The sequence below is a fragment of the Penicillium chrysogenum genome (genome assembly GCF_028827035.1).
Source record: "Penicillium chrysogenum strain IBT 35668 chromosome Unknown utg000005l_segment0_segment0, whole genome shotgun sequence".
In the NCBI taxonomy this organism is placed as follows: Eukaryota; Fungi; Ascomycota; class Eurotiomycetes; order Eurotiales; family Aspergillaceae; genus Penicillium; species Penicillium chrysogenum.
The window spans coordinates 2,765,122-2,785,294 of NW_026622753.1; the positions used below are offsets into that span (position 1 = coordinate 2,765,122).

The following is a 20,173-nucleotide window of genomic DNA, read 5'->3' on the forward strand; positions in this document are numbered from 1 at the left end:
TAGCAATGAACAAGGCCTCTGTAACGAACCAGTTGTGGTCCTGATTGACAAACACCGATGACCAGACTTGGGAGAGCTGACCTTCCATCAAACCACCATGCTTGATCCTTGCGGTCTAGGACTAGTTGAGCCCCACAATACGTTCACGGTTCCAAACCGCCAGGTTGAACAGTCATTCCATTCTACGGCCGATGAAAGGTACTGGTTGTTCTTTCTCAGCCTTTGGCCACGAGGGACATCGTATGTAATTGACAGGAGCAGAGGCTACAGGGCATGGAAGTGACAGCCATGCATTAGTGAGTTAATGGTCGGCGCCACAGCCAGCGCTTTCTTAGCGCCTGGTGGAATTGCCACAGTTGGGGGATGGATGGGTTGGATCAAGCTATCGATGGGAAGACTGAATCATATTTTCAGCGATAGCAAGATCTTTGTCACCATAAGGCTTCGGCCACGAACGAATGGACAGCGTATTCATTATAATACGGTTCCAAAGCTTTCGTCAAGTAATCGACCCAGTCGTTCTGCCACCTCCAGACGTAGAGTGCTTTTGCAAACTCCCAGTATTCTGGATACCAACCACTCAATTCCCAATCGATAATACCAGTGATACTCCCACCTCGCACCATGATGTTTTGCGGACGCAAATCCGCATGAGTAAAACAAACACTGTGCCTTTTCTGGGAGAGCATGCCCGCAAGGAAACTTCTGATGTGTCGCTTTGGGAAGTTTGCCTGATATGCGTCGAGGATTGTTTCGTTGAATGTCTCCTCTGATTCAAAGGGACCTTAGACAATAAATCAGAAATTGGTCCTTATAGCGTCAATGCAAGGGGGAGAACCTTTAACGTGGAAGTTGTCAAAAATCTGGTCCCTGACAGGTCCTTTGTTGACAGACCCAATGTAGGGCTCGCTTCTGATCTCACGGAGCTCGTCCATATATGTCTTTAGCTCATTCGCAATATTGGTCTTCGTCAGTTCATCGTATGAGTCCCAAGCTAAGTCGAGAGTTTGACCCTCAACAAGACTCATAAATATGTAGGTGTCAAAAAGGCTCCCATAGTCATCGATGTCTCTGTTGAGTGGACCATAAGTACAATACGCGAAAACCTTCGGAATAGGAATCGCTTTCGTGTGCTCTGCCACAAAAATCATGCTCTGCGCTTCGGTGATGGTAACATGTGGCCCATATTTCACGACCATATCGGGAGATAGTCTCAGTACTGTGACACCACCCGGGTTCAGCATATTGCATTTTTCGCTGGCTCGATCGTTAATAGTCTCTGGAACAGGTGGGGAGAAGCCTGCAGCGGAATAAAGGACGTCCCATCGAGGATGGCAAGTACCGTCCTGAAGTTCCGCGGAGTCCATAGTTCGCGAAAGACCTAGCGAAAACAGGAAGTCCCGAAGGGAATTGGATGACGTGAAGAAGACCCAGGATCCAGTTACGACAGGATCCGAGACGCGAGACGGTCGAGGCAGGGCTCAACGTTCTGCGCACGTCTACCCAGTCAGTCATGTGGTCTGAAGATAAGTGGGGAGATTTCCTCAATGGTTAACCTTGAGTAGGGAGACTTCGGGTCTTCTGAATGAGACAAGAAGAGTCTTTGCAAGAGCAATGTATCTTGTAAAGACTTTAGAATGTTGTCGACAGGTTGAACGACGGGGATACGATGTCAGCAAGGCGATAGACAGCTCCCGCACGTGATTCGGGTCGAGATATCCGCTGACCAAACTAGTAGCGTTCGCGGAGCGAGGGCCACCCGGAGAATTACTTTCTCGCGGCACAATATTGATGAGTGGCGAGGGATGGAAGCTGGTCTTAAAGTGACCTTTGCGTACCGTTTGTAGGCAAAATATACAAATTCGGGTAATAAACGGGCAGATTTACTCCGCAAACTCTAATTCACGGAAATGGGGACGATGTCATCATTTTCTTTCCCCGAGATCGGCCTGCCAAAGTGATTTTCATAACCGTAGATCGCATCGAGGTACGATATACTGCTCTCTTTTCATCTACAGTAGAGACTTCCACCTGCAATCATGAAAGTCAGCCAGGTACGAACACGGAATTGCGACGAAGACGGGAAACAGAATACTAACCCACCGTCAGCTCTATGTTTACCCGGTTAAATCCCTCCGACCAACAACAATCACAGAGGGTATCCTAACTACACGCGGCTTTCGATATGACCGCCACTTCATGCTCCTCAAAGTCATCCCAGCCGAGGATGGCTCCGGCGCCACAACCCTAAAGAACATGCATGTCCCGCACTTCCCAGAGATGGCCCTCTTTCACACAGACATCGAGTATCCGGAGACAGAAAAGGACAGTGGGAAATTGATTATCACATACCACCCTCCAACAGAGTCAGCTACCAGACCCCGCGAAACCAATCGACTGGAAATCCCACTCCAGCCCGACCCAAAAGCCCTCAACCCTCTCAAAATCGTAATGCACCAGAGCCCAACAACAGGATACAACATGGGCGCAGAGTACAACAACTGGTTCAGCGCTCGCTTCGGATACCCCGTAGTCCTAGCCTACCTTGGCCCGCATTCGAGAGAGGTGCTTGGCACACTCGCGCCAGCAAAGAAAGACAAAAAGACACCGCTGCGTACAATATGCGAAAGCCTAACAAGCCCTGACAGGAAATGGGAGCGTGTCCTCCCAATTCTCATTGTAGCATCCGCAATCAACATACTCCTTCATGGTGGTACAATCATCCGCGACGGGATAACCCCCCAAACAGCTCGCAGTCTCTCACCCACCATTTTCACGGCGAGTGCGGTAGTGTTGGTGCTGGTGCTATATTACTTTTACACTGTGCACGCACAGCATGAGGACCGCATTACGTTTGCGGACTGCGCGCCTTATCTGGTTATCTCCGAGACATCCGTTGATAATGTCTCAGCGCGGCTGCCGGACGGGGAAGAGATGGACCGCACGAAGTTCCGGCCTAATATTGTTGTTTCGGGGGCTGGGGAGGCTTTTGAAGAGGACTTTTGGGGTGCGCTGACCGTGAACGCTGGATTGGAGCGTGGGTCAAGTAGGCTGTTGCTGACGGGGAATTGTGTACGCTGTCAGAGCCTTAATGTTGATTATGAGACTGGGAAGATGGGCACTGGTGAGTCTGGTGCTGTGCTTAAGAAGTTGATGAAGGATCGCAGGGTGGATTCTGGGGCGAAGTATAGCCCTGTCTTTGGTAGATATGCTTTCTTGGAGCCGAAGGGTGAGGGAATTAATCTGAGGGTTGGGGATGAGGTTATGGTTTCTGAGAAAGGGACTAAGAGGTCTATTTTTGGTGAGTGTTTCTCCTTCTTTCCGGCGAATTGTGGGAGCGAATGCTAATTGGGTTCTCTAGACTGGCCTGGCATGACGAATTGAAAGTAACAATGTAGATACCTAGGTATATTTTACTTTTGGTTGTACATCAATATGGACATCTCGGTATCTGTACATAGATATCAGGAGAATTGACGTCATATTGGAGGTTGGAATTAAATATAAGTTCTAGGACGAACCTTTTCACAGACGAACAATTTTAGGTGACTTGACAAACCCTTGACATGAAGCGAATACAGATAGTTCTTCTTCCTCCTATACATCAAACCGCATCGTAGCTGAAATCTGAGTGAAAAGCATAAGAAAGCAATTTAATTGGGGGATAAACACACAGCCACAATTACATCATAACAAGACACCGCCACCGGTTGCCCCGAATGGTCACCTGACCTTTTTTGACCCATGGAAAAGCAACAGCCAAAAGTGGACTTGGATTCGGTTTCTAAGAATAACTTGCAGTATCTTTTGAACTTGCAGTTTCGTCTTCCCTTGCCGATTCTATTGACTTGTGCGACTCATACATTTCGTTGCGTCAAGCCAGTACAGCCTTATCGAACTATTCAGGGACTGTGGCTCAAGCCCCTCCAATCATCATCCATACGCCGCTGCCTATTTGGAGTCCACACTAAACTGCGACTCTCACGTTTACCTGTCACGCCCCCAACCAGAGCTGGATTCGACCTGTGTTTCACCTGTGCGACGCTTCTGCCTCTTTATCCAAGACCTGATCGGTCAGGCGCCAGATATCCCGCGATCCGGTGCATAAGGCATTGCTGAGCCCCGCCGCGGGTAAGCTGCCGCAGCAGGCACAAAAAAAAAAGAGCGATCGTAATCGTTCCAAAACATTACTGTTACAATCGCCCGCCATGGATCCAGCCAATCTGCGCCGCAAGGACACCACCAAGGGTCCTCCGCTGCGAATCCTGTCTCTAGGTTAGTATTATCTCATCCCGGCGTATATCAGATTCAGCTGACCTGAACAGATGGCGGTGGTGTTCGTGGCTACTCTATGCTTATTCTCCTCCAGGAACTCATGTACCGCACTTATGTTGAATGCGAAGGCAAGCCTCCACGTCGAGACCAGATTCCGAAACCTTGCGATCACTTCGACTTGATCGCCGGTACCGGCACTGGTGGCTTGATCGCCCTGATGCTCGGTCGCCTCCGCCTGGATCTCGAGACTTGCAAAGAAGTATACGTACGCATGACTCGCAAAGTATTCGAGACCGACAAGACCATCGCTGGTATTCCCTACCGCTCGACTTTGTTCAAGGCCTCGAAGCTCGAGGAGGCGATCCGGGAATGTGTGCGGGAACATACAGTGTATGAGACGGAGGGAAATGACACGGGGAATGCGCCCAACCGTGATTCCATGGCCTCTATGACCAGTCTGCCATACAGCCCAGCCTCCATCCCGCAACGCTCTATTAGTCGTGGAAGTTTCAGCATCGCTGCTGCTTCGCATCCAATGTCCCCGACCAGCCAAAGAGGCTCTGTTTTTCTGAATGGGTTGCGTTGGGGTAATCCAGACGCGCTGCTTTATGATAACCGAGAAAATCGGACAAAAACGTGAGTTCTATAATGCGAAACCATGGGTAGCTGGTGCTGATATTCCATATAAAATATAGTGCGGTCACTGCTATGTACAAGGGCACTCCGCGTAAAGGAACGGCTGTCCTTCTACGATCCTACGACTCCCGCCGGGAACCTCCACCTGAATTCGACTGCACTATCTGGCAAGCAGGACGTGCGACATCTGCGACGGGGCTTGCTTTCAAGCCCATCCAGATTGGTCAGCACCACTTTATTGATGAGGGTCATGGCACATTCAATCCCGCGCCGCTGGTCCTTGATGAGGCTGTCGTGAATGAGTGGCCGGGTCGAGAAGTTGGGGTCTTCGTGAGTGTGGGAACTGGAAAGCGCCCACCTGGCACCAATAACCGACAACATGAATGGTGGGAGGATTTCTTCAGCGACTCGTTGGGCACATTTGCTGAAGCGCGGCGTCGGCTGATGACGAAGATTGAGGGCTGCGAGGATATTCACAATGATATGCTTCGAGACCGTCTCGCGAAACGCAATGTCAGCAAAGACAACTATTTCCGCCTCAACGTTGAGGTCGGGGTTGGCGAGTTTGGTATGAATGAATGGCACCGGCTAGCCGATATCAGTACCAACACACGGCAGTATCTGGCCAGGCCTGAAGTCAAGAAGATGATTCTAGAAGCAGGTGTGAGATTTGCTAAGATCGACCGCATGAACCGCCGTCTGGCGAGCCATGCCGCAGCTGGCGGGGATCGCGACGACCTATCGTTTGATCTTGAGACTGAAGAGCTTTCGCTTTCTCCTCCCGTTCAATCACATGTTCCACCCCCTGCGCACTTCGCTGTCGAACTACCTGCGGAATTACCTGCGGACTTCGTTGGCTCCGCACACCACCCTCCACCTTCACAAGCGCCCCTGTCCATTCCAACCGTGGTGACTACATCCCCAACGGAAGACACACTCCCGATTCACCCAACACCTCAGGATAGCATATCTGTTTCCTCGCCTCGGCAATCTGGCAGTGATTATCGCCGAAGCCACGAGCTTGCAAGCCGACCAAGCTCGCAGCAACAGAGCTCGCCTACCCAGAGTGGTGAGTACTTTGCAACCTTCAATGGCATGGCACCACCAGTGCCGCCCAAGACGCCCATCCCATACCCAGCTCAAGAAGATGACGGAGGCGTGGCTATGCCTGCACCACTATTCTCCCAAGCACCATCGTCTACCTCGAACACCAAAGTCCGACCCCCTTACCCAGTTGATGAGCCGCCACCAACGGTAAACCGGCAACGCAAGCCCAGCTACCACGTGCGGTGATCCCCTTCTCATATGCTTTCGTCTCGAATCCCCCTTTTTTTTAACATGTGCATTACGTTGTTTTTGTGTCTTTCCTGCTGAATACCCCTCTGGTGAGACGGTTGATTAAGGCTGAGAGGGGCGTCTTGGGCGCATGCAATCCTATTTATGACTTTTATCTTAGTTGATTCCCCCCTGCGAAAGATGGCCAGTGCTGGTTTCGCTTGGGCATAATGAATGACGACATTTATGAGACACCAAATGTGGGAATTGATGGTCTGTATAGTAATTATGCGAGAGTGAAAAAAAAAAGCATGTCAATACCATCTACATAGGTAAATTCTGAATTCGTGTACAATGTAGATTGTCTGTTGATCCCAACGTATAGTATATTATTCGAGGGCAATAAACTATACGGTTAAGCAATATAGGCCAAGAGGTACAGGTACCTGCCGATCGCAGCCCAGCCCGCCTCACCAGGAGTACCAGTACCTCCTCCTTTCCCCACATGGGCCCAGCCTCTTTGTTTTGCATCTCGATCTCTTTGCCTTCCCCTTCCCCTTCCCCTTTTCTTTTCTTTTTCTTTAATTTTGTATTTCTTATTCGATTCTTCACTTCGATTCTTTGTCTTAAATAGATTCTACTTCTTGTTACCCTCAAAATCTGATCCCTGCCATTTGCCACCGAAAGTCTTAGCGCCAACGGCTGACTTCCCCCCCCTTGCGGAATCCCACATTTTTCCTTTCCTCGTGGACATTTTCCAGAAGCATTCCCTGATCGTCAATATTCTAAATCACAATTATTTCTCTTTCACAAAATTCGTTGGGACAGCTCGACTCGGAACCATTGTTGACGCAGGCCCCTCGTTGATAGTCGCCCCGGCGATACGCCCAATCTTTATCGATATCGTGGCAGCATCACCAAGTGTTTCAAATAGTCGCTGAGTCTCGTCTTCGGACGACTCTGTCCCCGCGACAAACCTCTCCTCCTCTTCCCACTGCTGGTCAGTGTGGCCATAATCTCCAACCTCCACAACCATGGATCCCAATTCCGCCTTATCGCATGCAAACAACCTCCTCGCACGCGCGGAAACCTCAGGCCGTCCACCGGTGTACAAGGCCGTCGGTATATCGCTGGCTGTCGCATCGGGCGTCTTCATCGGTATCTCATTTGTGGTTAAGAAAATTGGACTGCTGAAGGCGAACGTGAAGTACAATGAGGAAGCTGGTGAGGGATATGGATATCTCAAGAATTTCTGGTGGTGGACTGGTATGACGCTGATGATTGTTGGAGAGATCTGCAATTTTGTGGCGTATGCGTTTGTCGATGCGATTTTGGTGACGCCGCTTGGTGCACTCTCGGTCGTGATTACGACGATTCTGTCGGCGATTTTCCTCAAGGAACGGCTTAGTTTCGTGGGCAAGGTTGGCTGTTTCTGTTGTATTATTGGATCGGTTACTATTGCTATGAATGCGCCTGAGCAGTCGTCTGTCAAGGACATTCAGAGTATGCAGCATTTTGTTATTCAGCCTGGGTTTTTGGTCTATGCTGGGGTGATCATTGTGGGAGCTGCTTTTACGGCTCTTTGGGCTGGTCCACGCTATGGAAAGTCGAGCATGTTTGTTTATATCAGTATTTGCAGCATGGTTGGTGGACTGAGTGTCGTGGCTACACAGGGCTTGGGGTCTGCCATTCTCGCTCAGATTAATGGCCAGGAGCAGTTCAAGCATTGGTTCCTCTATGTCTTGTTTGTGTTCGTTATCGGGACGCTGTTGACCGAGATTATTTATCTCAATGTACGTCTTCACTCTCTTTGTGTCCCATGGCTGTGTTAACCCCGATATACAGAAAGCGCTTAATCTTTTTAATGCCGCTCTGGTCACCCCGACTTATTATGTGATGTTCACTAGCGCCACCATTATCACATCCGCCATTCTGTTCCAGGGCTTCAAGGGTACCGGAGTCCAGATTGCAACTGTGATTATTGGGTTCTTGCAAATCTGTGCCGGTGTGGTATTGCTGCAGCTATCCAAGTCCGCCAAGGACGTGCCCGATGCTGCTATTTTCAAGGGCGATCTGGATCAGATTCGAGAGGTTGCCGAGGTAGAAGAACCGGAGTCTGAGCCCAAGGCAGACTCCATTCGTGGTGCGGCTTCTATCATCCGTCGCATTTCAACTGCTCGCCGCACTATGGAGACAGACGAAGCGCGCCGTTTCTTCCATGACAAGCATGAGGATACCCTGAAAGTACCGGCCGAGAATGAGATAATCGAATGGGATGGCCTGCGCCGGCGCAAGACTGTCATTGGCGAGGGACCAACTATGTCACGACCAATCACTCCACGAACACCCTCGGTCAAACAACATCCACCGTGGGGCATGTCCAGATTTCCCGCTGTTGAGGATGAGGAGAACCACCGACCTAACACCAAGCAAAGCGGTCACTCTTTCATGGATAGCATTCGGTCTCGGGCTACCAGCGTCCTTCATCCTTCCCAATGGAAAGCTGTAAATACAGAAGACGAGAAAAGCTCCAACGCCAACACTCAACCAGTGGGAATGACAGACCTGGCACAACAAGATGGCAATGCTGATGCCGAATACCATGGTGCCGGTATGGCTGGGGGTTTGGAGGTTCCATTCAATGCAAACCGTCCGCGTAGTGATACGCTGCGGTCTGTATCATGGGCGGACGAAAAGGCCGAATCTTTGACACCGGAACCTATCGCCAACACTGCCCGTCGGCAGTTCTCTTTCAACAACATGATGGGCCGTATGAAGGCCGACAGCGAATCTTCCGTCAAACCCACACCGGGCTCGCCCCGTGGCATCCTACGCCGAACTCACCTGGCAGCCGATATGCGCAAGTCTGCAACCGAGGAAGAGTCACTTGGTCTCGTCCACGGCGACTCGCGCCGATCGCAACCAGAAGAAGAACTCCTAAACGAAAAGCTAGACCGCTGGTCGAGCGCCGAGTCAGAACTTGGCGAGCCCCAGCCCATGTTTGCAGGCCGATCACACGGCAACTCCGTGTCCAGCAACATTTCCACTGCCGCATTCCCTGCCTACGAGGACAATCACCACCACTACTCCGAGTCCAACAACCCCTACTACCTCCCACACGACCGACAAACCGCCTCATCCCCCGAGCCCATCTCCCGCGATGAAGAGGGCTGGAAACACCCTTCCTCGAGGGGCAGTGGCAGCAGAACTCGCACACGGACAAACTCTTCTGTGCATGCCCATTCCCGCGCCCCGCCTCCAGCCCAATCCTCCTTCTCTACCCACCGTCATCCAAACCCCCTCCCGCCACTCCCTGATATCACGCCCACCACCACCCTCGACCTCATGCCCACCGCAACGAATGTACCGGCCTTGAGATCAGTCTCTTCGGAATCCGATATGGTAACGACCCTCTCCAGCGAGATAGAAGATCCCAATGACCCCCCCGCCTGTCCACCCGACTCGTCAACAGAGTGGCTGGCGTCGGCATATGTCTGACAACAGCAGCCATGACGGCGAGACATATGCCACACGTGGAGGTAGGGGGAGTTCATTCAGGAGAATGTGAGAAAGCTGCACGATCTACCTGGCTTATATAGCCATCTTGGTATTCTAATTTATGATGCATATATCCTGTTTTTCTTCGCATTATATTTGCATGGCTATGGCGCTTATTGGGAGATCTTGTTGATATTTCTTTTCTTTTCTGTATTTTTTTGATTATTGTTCGATCGAACCCGGTTTTATCACCTGTCTGTACATGTACGTGTACATGTCATTGGGTTTCGATTTTGATTGTGTATATAATGGATGCTGTGATGATAGTGCATGATCGAATAATGAAATGAACTTCACGTCTAAGTGTCGAGTGTAAATTAGTGTACTAGAAGCCAACTTCTATCATAAGCTATATCGGCAACGGTAGTGTATTAGTCAATTGAACGAGAGAAATTCCAAATTAGATATTCAATAGCCAGAACGATCAGATTAGATTCGATGTGATCATAGATCATTGGGTATCATAAGTGCATGTAGTTGGAAGATTCATCATCCCAACCCAGAAGATTAACGGGAAGCCATGACTCTATCCAAAACGCCATCGATGGCAAAATGCCACACGCAATGCAATGCAATACAAACAAAAAAGAGAAAAAAGAAGTCGCTGAATACAAACCATATCCATGGAAGAGAAGATCACTTCTTCACCCCCTGCACACCAAACATACCAGCAACACTCCGCTGCCCCTTGGCAGCAACATGCATACCAGGGAAACGGGACTCCGCAAGACGACGCCCAGCTTTGATACTCTCGAGAGCCCTAGTGATAACAAGACCAACGTCAGAAAGGATCACTTGTCGGTCATTCAACACCATATACATACCAGTTTACACTAACGACCTTCACACCTTTCCATCCCCCACGGGCAATTTCCTGCTGAAGCTTATTCGCAGCAAGGCCTCCCCCCGCGCCAGACACAGCTGTTCCAGCTCCAGATCCGGTATTGGGCTGTCCGACGAGAATATGCGTCACCGTCTTCCGGGCCATGTAAATGGAGGTCTTGGCCCCATTCGAAGCGAGTAGATGTTTAAGTTTGTACTCCGATATCTGGGGGAGCGTTGAGCCATTTACAAAGATCGTGACACCGGCGAAGATACGTGAAGTCGCTTTCAGATCGAGGCCGGTGCCAGAGCGGGACTTGGGTTGGGGGTTGTCTTCTATTTCAGACTTTTCCGTTTCCTTGTCCATTTCTTTTGCATATAGAGCCGGACTTAGACTGCCGTTCCCCCCAGAAACAGTCCTAGGCTTCTTCATCTCCGCCTTAGTCTCATTTCCGAGTTCATCCACAGCCTTCCTCTTGCTAACACCCATAAATGACCGGATATCCCGAACGCCGAGTTCATTCCGCTTAGCCACATCCCCCGCTACCATAGCCCATTCACCGGAAGCGGGGGCTTTAGGTGGTGACTCGGACGCGCATTTTCCATCGAATGCACCGGGTACAAGGGTGGTCTTTTGTGTGGTCTTGTTCGCTGGCCCCGGTCCCGTTCCCCGCCCTGGAAGGCAATCCCCACTTCGATACTGCATGGTCAATTTTGCCGAGCGCGCATCTCGCCATGAGGTTGAACCGAGGAAGCTGCCGCCTTGGTCTGCACGCTGGTGTCCTGTTGAGGCTGACTGCCAGGGATCGAAATGAAGGTGATTTCGGGGTTCTGGGGGTTGTGGTTTGGCGGGTCGTTCTCGTTCTGGTCGGTCGCTGTTCATAGTTGGTTCCTGCGGTTTGGCGGTTTGGCAGCGTGGGTTTCCATTCATTATTTGGGGGCCACGTCGGCCGGGATGATGTGGTCTGGGATGCAGTTGTGTTTGAGTTGAAATTTGGGCAAGAACCTTGGAAGTCGTCAAGCGGAAAGAACCATGGTTCAGATATTTTCATTTTGCTACTTTGGGTTAGACTGTCCTGGGCGCTTTGACAAGGCTGCATAATCTTAGTGCCTGAGGCACAAACTTGGTGCCTTACTACGGAGTAAGTCTCTGGTTGTTCTGTGCCCTTGCACTGGCCAAACTATATCTTGTCCCTATTGAATGCGTGTGAGGTCATATTAATCGATAAGTGTTTTGATTGAAATAGACATCTATATATACTAATTTTCCAGGCTTCGAGTCAACGACTGACTACTTTCGCCATCAATCTCCAAATAATTCCTAGATGATATCCTTGAACCAAGAGCAGACCCTCTCTTACTATGACGGGTCCTTTGCAGTTCAAATTCAGGCTCATTTGCTGGTCTCTTTTGAATTCCTTGCGACGGCCCAGTTGATCCAGCTCCTGATGCTGCGTTCTTGGACCTTTCGCTCTGCCCCTTGAGAAGTCCGTACAGGACGGGAGCGTTAGCGACGATAGCGGCAGCTAGTAACTCAATGGACGCCCAAGTGGTTCTGTTCACTTGTGCAGTGGAGTTTTTGGCGTTTTGGGGCAGTCTAGCGATAGTGATTGCGACAATAAAAAGACCGACGGCGAAGAGGGCCGCTAGCTGAATTTTTCTGGAGAGAATGCGTCAAAGATATGCATATGTTGATATAAGTCGGGTCAGCTTACTCGATGGTGGATCGTTTAACCAGAACCAGAATTGGAATTGGCAAGGCGATAAGCATAATATCGGTGATGACATTTAGGACACCTGATGATACTACAATGTTAGAGCTATGCATTGAAACGATCTTCCAAATAGAGGGCATACCGAGGACGATCAATTGCAGCTGTGCCCGGCAGCATATGCCTACATTGGTTAGAAAATAAATGAAAGTAAAAGTAAACATGAAAGAGGGAAGAAGGGGAGGAATACCAGGATCCGGCAATACCATCCAGTAATGGTTGAATGGATCGCACTCTGTGAACGTCACAATTTGTACGGTTACATACGTGGCAGCGAATATCCCAATATATGAGATCATCGTGGCCTTCTCCCACCGGAGGTTGGTGAGCAGTCTGCGGTAGGTATCAAGCAGAACCAATTTTTGCAACCAGAGACTAAAAGAAACATGAGAAAAGACATAGCGGGACGACCCTGCAATTCCATTCAACCTACGTACTAGGAATTATAGAAGACTCGATTGGCGAGCACAAATTTGCTCGCAATCTCTCTGCGACGGATCTCCTCGGGGGTGAAATTGTGCGTGTGTCTGAACGTGGTGGACATATTGTTGGTTCCCCAGATGAGAATAACATGGACCAAGGCGAGGCGTACGAGTGCACAGAGAATCGCTCCCATTGCAAAATAATCGCCCAGGATGAACTGGCGTCCTTTCAACTTTCGCAGTAGCAGCCGAAGCACAATCAAGCCGATTGCCACCCAGGTAAACACCCAAAGGATGATGAGGGTGGAATCCATGGCTTTTCATGGCACACGACAACACTGAGGGAGGGGGGGGCGGCTATATCAAAAGGTGATGGGAGGACTTTGCAATAACCACCGGACATTATTACATAAAAGAAGTCGAAAGGATTCAACTAATTTACTTATTTGCCATTTAAAGACAAGCGAAAGTCAAGGTCCACTTGGCGAAGTCCAAATTCTATTTCTCTTCCATTTCTTCTCTTCTTCCTCGTATTTCCGGGCTTAACAAGATCAAAGCCCGACGGAGGAAATTCGGCAAAATCACTGAGGCTCTTGATTTGATTAGCCCGGTCCTACATAATCTCCCTATGAACCTTGTTCTCGTTTCATGTTCCGACCCCTGCTTTGACATCCTCTCAAGATGCATATGAGGACATTACTATTATTGATCTGGGCAATTGCTGCTCCAGCTTTAGGCTGGCGCGGTGAGATGCCAGCCCAGCGATCGTACATGTATGTTGGAGGACAATACATTCTGAATAGTGCTGGCCAACATGTCTTCGCGGATCAGATGTACGTGGAAAAACTGACTCCGGCCGCGGGTATTACGAAGCCGTATCCAATTGTCTTCATCCATGGACAAGCTCAAACCGGCACTGTATGTACCATTTGAAGAACCCCTCTCCCCTTTTCAGAGGTTAACCGTGATGCTGGCAGAATTGGCTCAACAAGCCTGACGGAGGGGAGGGTTGGGCCTCTTACTTTCTCTCTCAAGGATACGCATGCTATATCATCGACCAAACCTTCCGTGGCCGCAGTGCCTGGTTCCCCGGCAATGGGACAATGAACACCTACAGCGCCGAGCTGTTGCAGCAGCGCTTCACCGCGCCCAAACTGTACAACCTCTGGCCACAGGCCTCCCTGCACACCCAATGGAACGGGACGGGCGTCATGGGCGACCCAAATTTCGACAATTACTATTCCTCGACGGTGGAGTTCCTCAGTTCAGCAACCCACCAGCAATCGACCGTCCAGGCCGCCGGCGCCACCCTGCTCGACACCATTGGATCCCCAGTCATTCTCATCTCGCATTCCCAGGGCGGAACTATTCCCTGGCTCCTTGCGGATGTGCGCCCGAATCTCGTCCACTCCATCGTTTCAATCGAACCGACTGGTCCTCCCTTCCAGGACGCTGTCTTCAGCAATTCTTCCACGCGTGTCTATGGGCTCACCGATATCCCGCTAACCTACTCACCAGCCCTGGCCGATCCAGTCGAGCTGGTGAAACAAGTCATCCCTTCCAACTCGTCGCTGTACTCCGACTGCGTAATCCAGGCCGATTCCCCCGCACCGAGACAGCTTGTCAATCTCGCCGGGGTGCCCATCCTGGTCCTGACGACCGAATCGTCTTACCACGCGCCCTATGACTGGTGCACAGTCAAGTTCCTGCAACAGGCAGGTGTCCCGGCGGAACATCTGCAGCTGGCGGATATCGGCATCCATGGAAATGGACATATGGTGTTCATGGAGAAGAATAGTTTGCAAGTTGCTGCTGTTCTGCAGAAGTGGATGGAGCGGACGTAATTTGCAGGATGCATGCATTTTTCTGTTCGGCCAAAGCTGAACTTCAATCATTTTACTTCGCTACACTACATGGTCTGTCAGAGCATGTGGTTCTTTGGAACGTGCTCGGATCAAAGCAAGACCTCTTGCCTCCATCTTATATTGAAAATTCTGAACCGCTCTTTGTATTACGTCTTCAGCGGTATCATTTTATTCAGCCCTTCGCTCCAGGCTACCCTAGTCAGATCGGCCGAGCAATTGTTCAGGCTGCCGTAGGTTGCTTGTAGGGACCGCCCCTGTCATTTTCCCTTGACCTTTGGCAATGGGAGGTATCTCTGTTCTCTAATAATCAAGGCTATCTCACTTCGTGCGGATTCCTAACAAGTTGGACCTGGGGTAGGTAACAGAAGGGAGGTCTGTTGAACCTTTTGAAGGTTCCAAGGTTACGCGACGGAAGCTAAACCGAAAAGGCAAAAACAACTCGAAAAGGTAATCCACGGGTCTGTACAATGACTCAGGTGGTACTTTTATTATCTTGTCCATGCAACAGTTATCATTCTGCGCCATTCAATGTCCGGTCCACTTGAAGCCTTACAAGAACACGCTACACCATTTGGCCGTCAAGTGACCATCCATGCTCCAGCAGGTCGCCATTACCTGTGTCATGTCTGACTACGAATGGATGTATAGAGCCCTCAAGCCTGCACGAGCACAACGGAATGTCTCTTACAAATTGCCCGGAGAAGGGAGAATCCATTCTATGTCCCAGACTTGGAAAACCGGGCAGCAGAGCAGGGCTGGCAGGAGGAATCTCTTCCACCGCTTGACGGGACGCGAGCGACTCTGGAGATCGATCTCGAGCCAACGACGAACGTGGTCTGTAGCGTTGTTAGACCATCCGAGACGTATGATGACTATGGCTTTGAGTGTATTTACGATGGTGGACAACCGCACCCAGGACAAGTAGAGAGGTATGTGTGGTTGTCGCCGGAGATGACCCGTAAGATCGAGGAAGGATATGACGGTGGAGCTTTTGTCGGTGATACCGATGACTTATACGCCTTTTCTGCTAGCGAAGGAGAGACCTCTGTATAATCTAACCCTCTATTTGTCCTTTGATCATTCAATTGTGGCACTTTTTATCCACATTAAACCTAGCTGTACCGGAAGGATAGGTACTCTAAGAGGGCGAGGTCGGGTCTTCTATGTCGGGATTGAAGGTTAGAAGACGATACATTCCACTAAATCCAAGGCAAAAGTCCAAAGGGGGAGGGATTCACTTCTACAATAGAAAAGCAGTTGGAAAAAGAACAATCCATTCCGGACCAAAACCAACGTTGTATGTCGCTAAAGACCCAGAGTTCATAACCGTTCATTACCATAATCATCTCTCTAGTAGAGTGGCAAAAGCAGAAAGTAGAGAGGGGAGTAAAACCAAAGGCCATGCCACATCCTTTTCAAAACCCAAGAAAGCAAAAAAAAAAAGAAAAGAAAAACTCGTTAAGATGGCCCAAGTCATCACACAAAGAAAATTCGTTCAAAAGAGATTCGTCACTTCGTAGTCATCGAGGTCTGCGATCACTATCCAAGTCTTCAACAAGTGACAAGTCTTTCAACATTGTTCTAATGTTGGACCGTGAACAGATCTTGCGCCTAGTTCTCCTCCCCACAGTTAGATATTCTCGAAACCAGAGATTTCTTCCTGAAAACAAAAAAAGCAGAGAGACAAATGAGCTTCGTTTCGTTTCGACACCGCGAGGTCTGTCGATCTCCAAAATGTTCATGAGACGCAGACAAGACCACGGCGCGCTATGCGGGTTGTGCATGCGCAGTCTATCATGAAAAACAAACTCCGACCGAGAAATAGACCAACAGAAAAATAAAATCCAGCAAAAATCAAACAAGACCCGAAGAAAATCGAAAACAAGAATCAAAACAAAGTGAAAGCTAACTAGAGGCCACAATCGAATCAGACACAACTCACCGATGACGAGCCATGACCCCGCTAGGCTTCATCGGTTGAAGAATAGGCGGACCACCGACCGGACCGCCGAGGGTAGCATCGGTGATGGTCTTGCGGCGCTTCGAGGTCTCGTACTCAGCCGTACTCTCGGCACGGATATCGTCATCCTCACGCATACGCTTGCTGCCCGCACTCAGCGAGCCATTTCCAGTCGGGTAGACCGGGGCCGTGGTCGAGGCCATGGAGTAAGGGTCCGAAGCACCGTTGGCCGGGGTACCGCGAGTGTCGCTGACAGCGTTGTACAGGGTAGTGGCGGCAGGACGAGGAGGAGTGTTATACCCCGAAGCCCAGTGAGGAGGGGGGGCCGGCGCCCGTGCGCGGGGTCATACGACCAGAGCCGTTTTGCTGGCTCGGGGAGCTAGTCATCTCCGGGGTGAGCTGGGAGTGTTCGCCGGTGAGGGAACTGACGGAGGGGTTGGTGGTGTAGGTGTAGGAGCCGCGGTTGGAGTTGTAGCCGGCGTTGTGGTCTTGCATGTACTCCTGATCGTGCTCGGCGACGGTCTCGCCGGGCCCATTGCTCTGGCTGTAGCGGTTTGAGTCGCGCTCGGAGGTTTCGGGCTCGGAGACGCCCGGGCGTGGGTTTGGTGGCGCCATTTCGCTTTTCATATACCCGCCGGCCAGGGGTTGGCCGTAGCTGGGCATCCCTGATTGGGTGAGCGGGGTGTGCGGCGCGTATTGGGCGTGCGTTTGTGGCGCCGCGGAATAGTAGGGCTTGGAGCTGTCGTATCCTTGGCCTTGGTAGGCTGGCAAGCCTTGCATGTTGTTGCCCGGTGGGGTGGTCGCGGGGGTGGTTGGCATTGAGCGCTGGTTGCTCAGTGCGGTGTCGATGGACAGGGGCTGTGTGTGTGGCACTTGTCCGCCCCATTCGTATGAGCTGCCTTGATTCATCATGCTGGATGCACTGGCTGGCGGTGTAGGAAAGGTGTTGGCACGCTCGAGGCCTGGTCTGGAGCCAGGCTGGCCATTCATTGGGCCTTGGGACATATGAGAAGACATGGGGGTCTGCAAAGAGGGGTGGTGATGGTGAATCGGGCCTTGCTGAGAGCCGGACGGCGTGCGCTGGGGGCCCGGGGGGAGGGCCTTCCAAACGCCGCTGCTGGGACTCTTGCACTACCATGTTTGTCCGAGTCTGGTTGGCCGGGTGGTATAGAAGACCACCAATATTATGCACAAAGAGTGGGTACAACAGATCGGTGATCTTCTCCTTGTTGGCAAATTCCAGAGCACGCTCAAATGGGATCCTGAAGAGTAAAGAATTAGCAATTGATGCTGCGCGTGCTCTGAAGGATCAAAATACATACCAGACACCTTTCAAATGCATCGGTCCAATTTTCACAACGTGGCGAAGCTTTTCGCTTTTGAGAATTCCATCACGTCGACCACGGGTCATGCCAGCTACATTTAGCAGCTTTGTACCATTGATCATGTGGTTGTCTGGAAGGTTAAAAAAAAAGAAAACAAGTCAGTGAACAGTTCTCAAATTGACCTTTTTCCACAGAATCAACTTACCCTCTCGTCGAGCTACACACACCCCCTTCGCTTCCACCTGGTAGCAGAGGCTCCCCTCATCTTCCCATAATGTGGCTGTCACTCGCGGCTTCGCTCCCGGAGGAGCAACTTGACCAGTACCATCAAATACGAACCCTTGTAGCGGAGCGCCAGTGCTGTTCCCATACCCGCTCGGAGGCGCCACGGCGTGATTGCTCACTTGATAACGATCAGAATAATCTTCGATCACGTTCTGGCTTTGGAGCTTACCAGGCAACGGCAGCAGCTGAGCCGGCATCTGGCCACCCATGGAGCTTGGTGGGTGTCCTGTTGGCGGTGACGTGACGCCAGTGGGGTATCCGTATTGGGGGTAAGCAGCCGGGGCGTAAGAAGACGCGGGCTGCATCACAGGGGGTTGTCCGTGGTACTGATACTGGGACATTGCGCCTGCGGTTGCGCCTTGAGGAGCGTATGACTGAGCAGAAGACATGTGCGAGTGGACATCCATATACGGCTGGGTCTGGTTCATGCTGCCGAGAGAAGTCGGGCTAGGATAGTACCCTTCGTTGACCGAAGGCGGGAGACTGTATTCAGTCGGGGCGGAAGAATCTAATGAAAGCCGGCCCTGGGTCCCAGACAGGTCCGCAGAGGACGGGGGACTCCTAGGTTCGTTGACAGGCACAGAAGCACTAGACAGACTCGTGCGAGCGCTAGAGTTGGTGGAATTGGTCACAGACGGGTCTGGATAGGCGGTCCGGGAGAGGCCCTGGGTGGCTGTTGGCAGGCTGAGAGCGGGGAGTTTGTCGCCGGGCAATAACGGTCGTTCCGCCGCGTGAGGGTTGTACCAGGGGATGTCAGCAGGACCGCGGGTATGGACCTGCGAGATCGATGGCAGCTCCAGCTTTTCGGTTGCACGGATAAACGGTTTAGAATAGAGAGATGAAGCGAGCAGCGGACGTCGTAAATGTCGTCCGTCGTGCTATCAATATAGGCTGCAGAATCTTTAGAAAACCACAGGACCTTGCGAACGTTGCACGGAACAAAAAAAGAAAGCCAAAGAGTTGCAAACGAAATATTCAATGGGCTTTCAGAATCAAACGTTCAGAAAAAAAAATATGTATATAGCAAGTGATGCAAGATGCAGGCAATGCAGGGGGCGTGCAATATCGTAGTGAAGCTTCGTAGTAAGTCGTAAACCTTTTGTAAAGACTCGGAAGGCCTAGACAGAAGCGCAATAAAGACTTTTTGAAAAAGACGAATTCAGAGAAGCACAATAGTCATCAAGATCATTAACAATCGTCGAACACATCAAAGTTCGGGAAGCTTCAGTGGCACTAAACAGAAATGCGTAAGTTTTCGTTTCAAGGTCATGCAGGAATCATGTCATTGAAGAAAAAAAACTCTCAAATTGGAGCGCATTGAATGATAAAATAAGGCCGAAGCCAGATGAAGGTAGGGGGAAAGAGAGTTCAAAGTCTCAGACAGTCGAGGGATGGGGGGTTGAGAGAGAAGAAGTGCGTTAGGACGTACAGAAAGGTGGAGGCTGGGGTGGTGCAGCAAACGCATCCCTATGCACTGCAGGCTGGATAGATGGCGTTTGAAAAAGAAAAACCACAAATATATAAAATAAAATAAAATAAAGGGCAAAAGGAAAAGGGCCTTAAATAAAAGGAAATCGTACAGTGAAACTTAGCAAGAAGGCCAGCGGTTAAGAGAGGGGAAAAGAGGTGAAGCGAAATGACGCTGAGCCGCAGCGGGAAAGTCGATCAGTGGAGGATAAGAAGAAGCTGACTAAGTTCTCACAAGAGAAGAAAGAGAAGAATGTTGTTCTGCAGAAATCCCGGCTTGCCCCGTCTTTTGAGGGAGAGACGAAGAGAAAAATGGAGGAGAAAGAGAGAGAGGCCATCGAATCAATCACAGTGGACCCGGTGGAGAGAGAGTGAAAGTGACTACCAGAACCGTGCGTTCAGATCATCCTCTAGACTCGATATCTGCTGTTTTTTTTTTCCTTTTTCCTTTTTTCCTATTTCTATTTCTATTTCCCTTTTACTTTTTTTTTTTTTCTTTTTTGATGGGAAG

At 50.5% G+C, this 20,173-nt stretch overlaps 8 protein-coding genes across 8 annotated transcripts; 5 read left to right on the forward strand and 3 right to left on the reverse strand.

The window, feature by feature from the left end:
• Positions 1 to 431: 431 nt before the first annotated feature.
• On the reverse strand, positions 432 to 1,367 carry N7489_009457 (uncharacterized protein; the record flags this gene model as incomplete). Its single annotated transcript, XM_056715207.1, has 2 exons — positions 432 to 784; positions 839 to 1,367. 2 exons carry the CDS (start codon positions 1,365 to 1,367, stop codon positions 432 to 434), a joined length of 882 nt encoding a protein of 293 aa, XP_056562829.1.
• Positions 1,368 to 2,039: 672 nt separating this feature from the next.
• N7489_009458 (MOSC domain protein) lies at positions 2,040 to 3,384 on the forward strand (the record flags this gene model as incomplete). Its single annotated transcript, XM_056715208.1, has 3 exons — positions 2,040 to 2,054; positions 2,110 to 3,301; positions 3,362 to 3,384. 3 exons carry the CDS (start codon positions 2,040 to 2,042, stop codon positions 3,382 to 3,384), a joined length of 1,230 nt encoding a protein of 409 aa, XP_056562830.1.
• Positions 3,385 to 4,208: 824 nt separating this feature from the next.
• N7489_009459 (putative Patatin-like serine hydrolase) lies at positions 4,209 to 6,204 on the forward strand (the record flags this gene model as incomplete). Its single annotated transcript, XM_056715209.1, has 3 exons — positions 4,209 to 4,275; positions 4,326 to 4,911; positions 4,971 to 6,204. The coding sequence occupies 3 exons, from the start codon at positions 4,209 to 4,211 to the stop codon at positions 6,202 to 6,204; spliced, it is 1,887 nt and encodes a 628-aa protein (XP_056562831.1).
• A 1,016-nt stretch (positions 6,205 to 7,220) lies between these two features.
• Positions 7,221 to 9,684, forward strand: N7489_009460 (DUF803 domain membrane protein; the record flags this gene model as incomplete). The annotated part of the gene is made up of 2 exons (XM_056715210.1): positions 7,221 to 7,979; positions 8,032 to 9,684. The coding sequence occupies 2 exons, from the start codon at positions 7,221 to 7,223 to the stop codon at positions 9,682 to 9,684; spliced, it is 2,412 nt and encodes an 803-aa protein (XP_056562832.1).
• A 696-nt stretch (positions 9,685 to 10,380) lies between these two features.
• Positions 10,381 to 13,074, reverse strand: N7489_009461 (uncharacterized protein; the record flags this gene model as incomplete). The annotated part of the gene is made up of 5 exons (XM_056715211.1): positions 10,381 to 10,504; positions 10,569 to 11,441; positions 12,424 to 12,462; positions 12,606 to 12,713; positions 12,776 to 13,074. The coding sequence occupies 5 exons, from the start codon at positions 13,072 to 13,074 to the stop codon at positions 10,381 to 10,383; spliced, it is 1,443 nt and encodes a 480-aa protein (XP_056562833.1).
• Positions 13,075 to 13,441: 367 nt separating this feature from the next.
• N7489_009462 (alpha/beta hydrolase) lies at positions 13,442 to 14,604 on the forward strand (the record flags this gene model as incomplete). The annotated part of the gene is made up of 2 exons (XM_056715212.1): positions 13,442 to 13,678; positions 13,738 to 14,604. The coding sequence occupies 2 exons, from the start codon at positions 13,442 to 13,444 to the stop codon at positions 14,602 to 14,604; spliced, it is 1,104 nt and encodes a 367-aa protein (XP_056562834.1).
• Positions 14,605 to 15,217: 613 nt separating this feature from the next.
• Positions 15,218 to 15,678, forward strand: N7489_009463 (uncharacterized protein; the record flags this gene model as incomplete). Its single annotated transcript, XM_056715213.1, has 2 exons — positions 15,218 to 15,267; positions 15,330 to 15,678. The coding sequence occupies 2 exons, from the start codon at positions 15,218 to 15,220 to the stop codon at positions 15,676 to 15,678; spliced, it is 399 nt and encodes a 132-aa protein (XP_056562835.1).
• Positions 15,679 to 16,563: 885 nt separating this feature from the next.
• Positions 16,564 to 19,660, reverse strand: N7489_009464 (KilA-N domain-containing protein; the record flags this gene model as incomplete). The annotated part of the gene is made up of 7 exons (XM_056715214.1): positions 16,564 to 16,729; positions 16,809 to 16,834; positions 16,886 to 17,608; positions 17,658 to 17,847; positions 17,908 to 18,040; positions 18,116 to 19,073; positions 19,625 to 19,660. The coding sequence occupies 7 exons, from the start codon at positions 19,658 to 19,660 to the stop codon at positions 16,564 to 16,566; spliced, it is 2,232 nt and encodes a 743-aa protein (XP_056562836.1).
• Between the last annotated feature and the right edge of the window lie 513 nt (positions 19,661 to 20,173).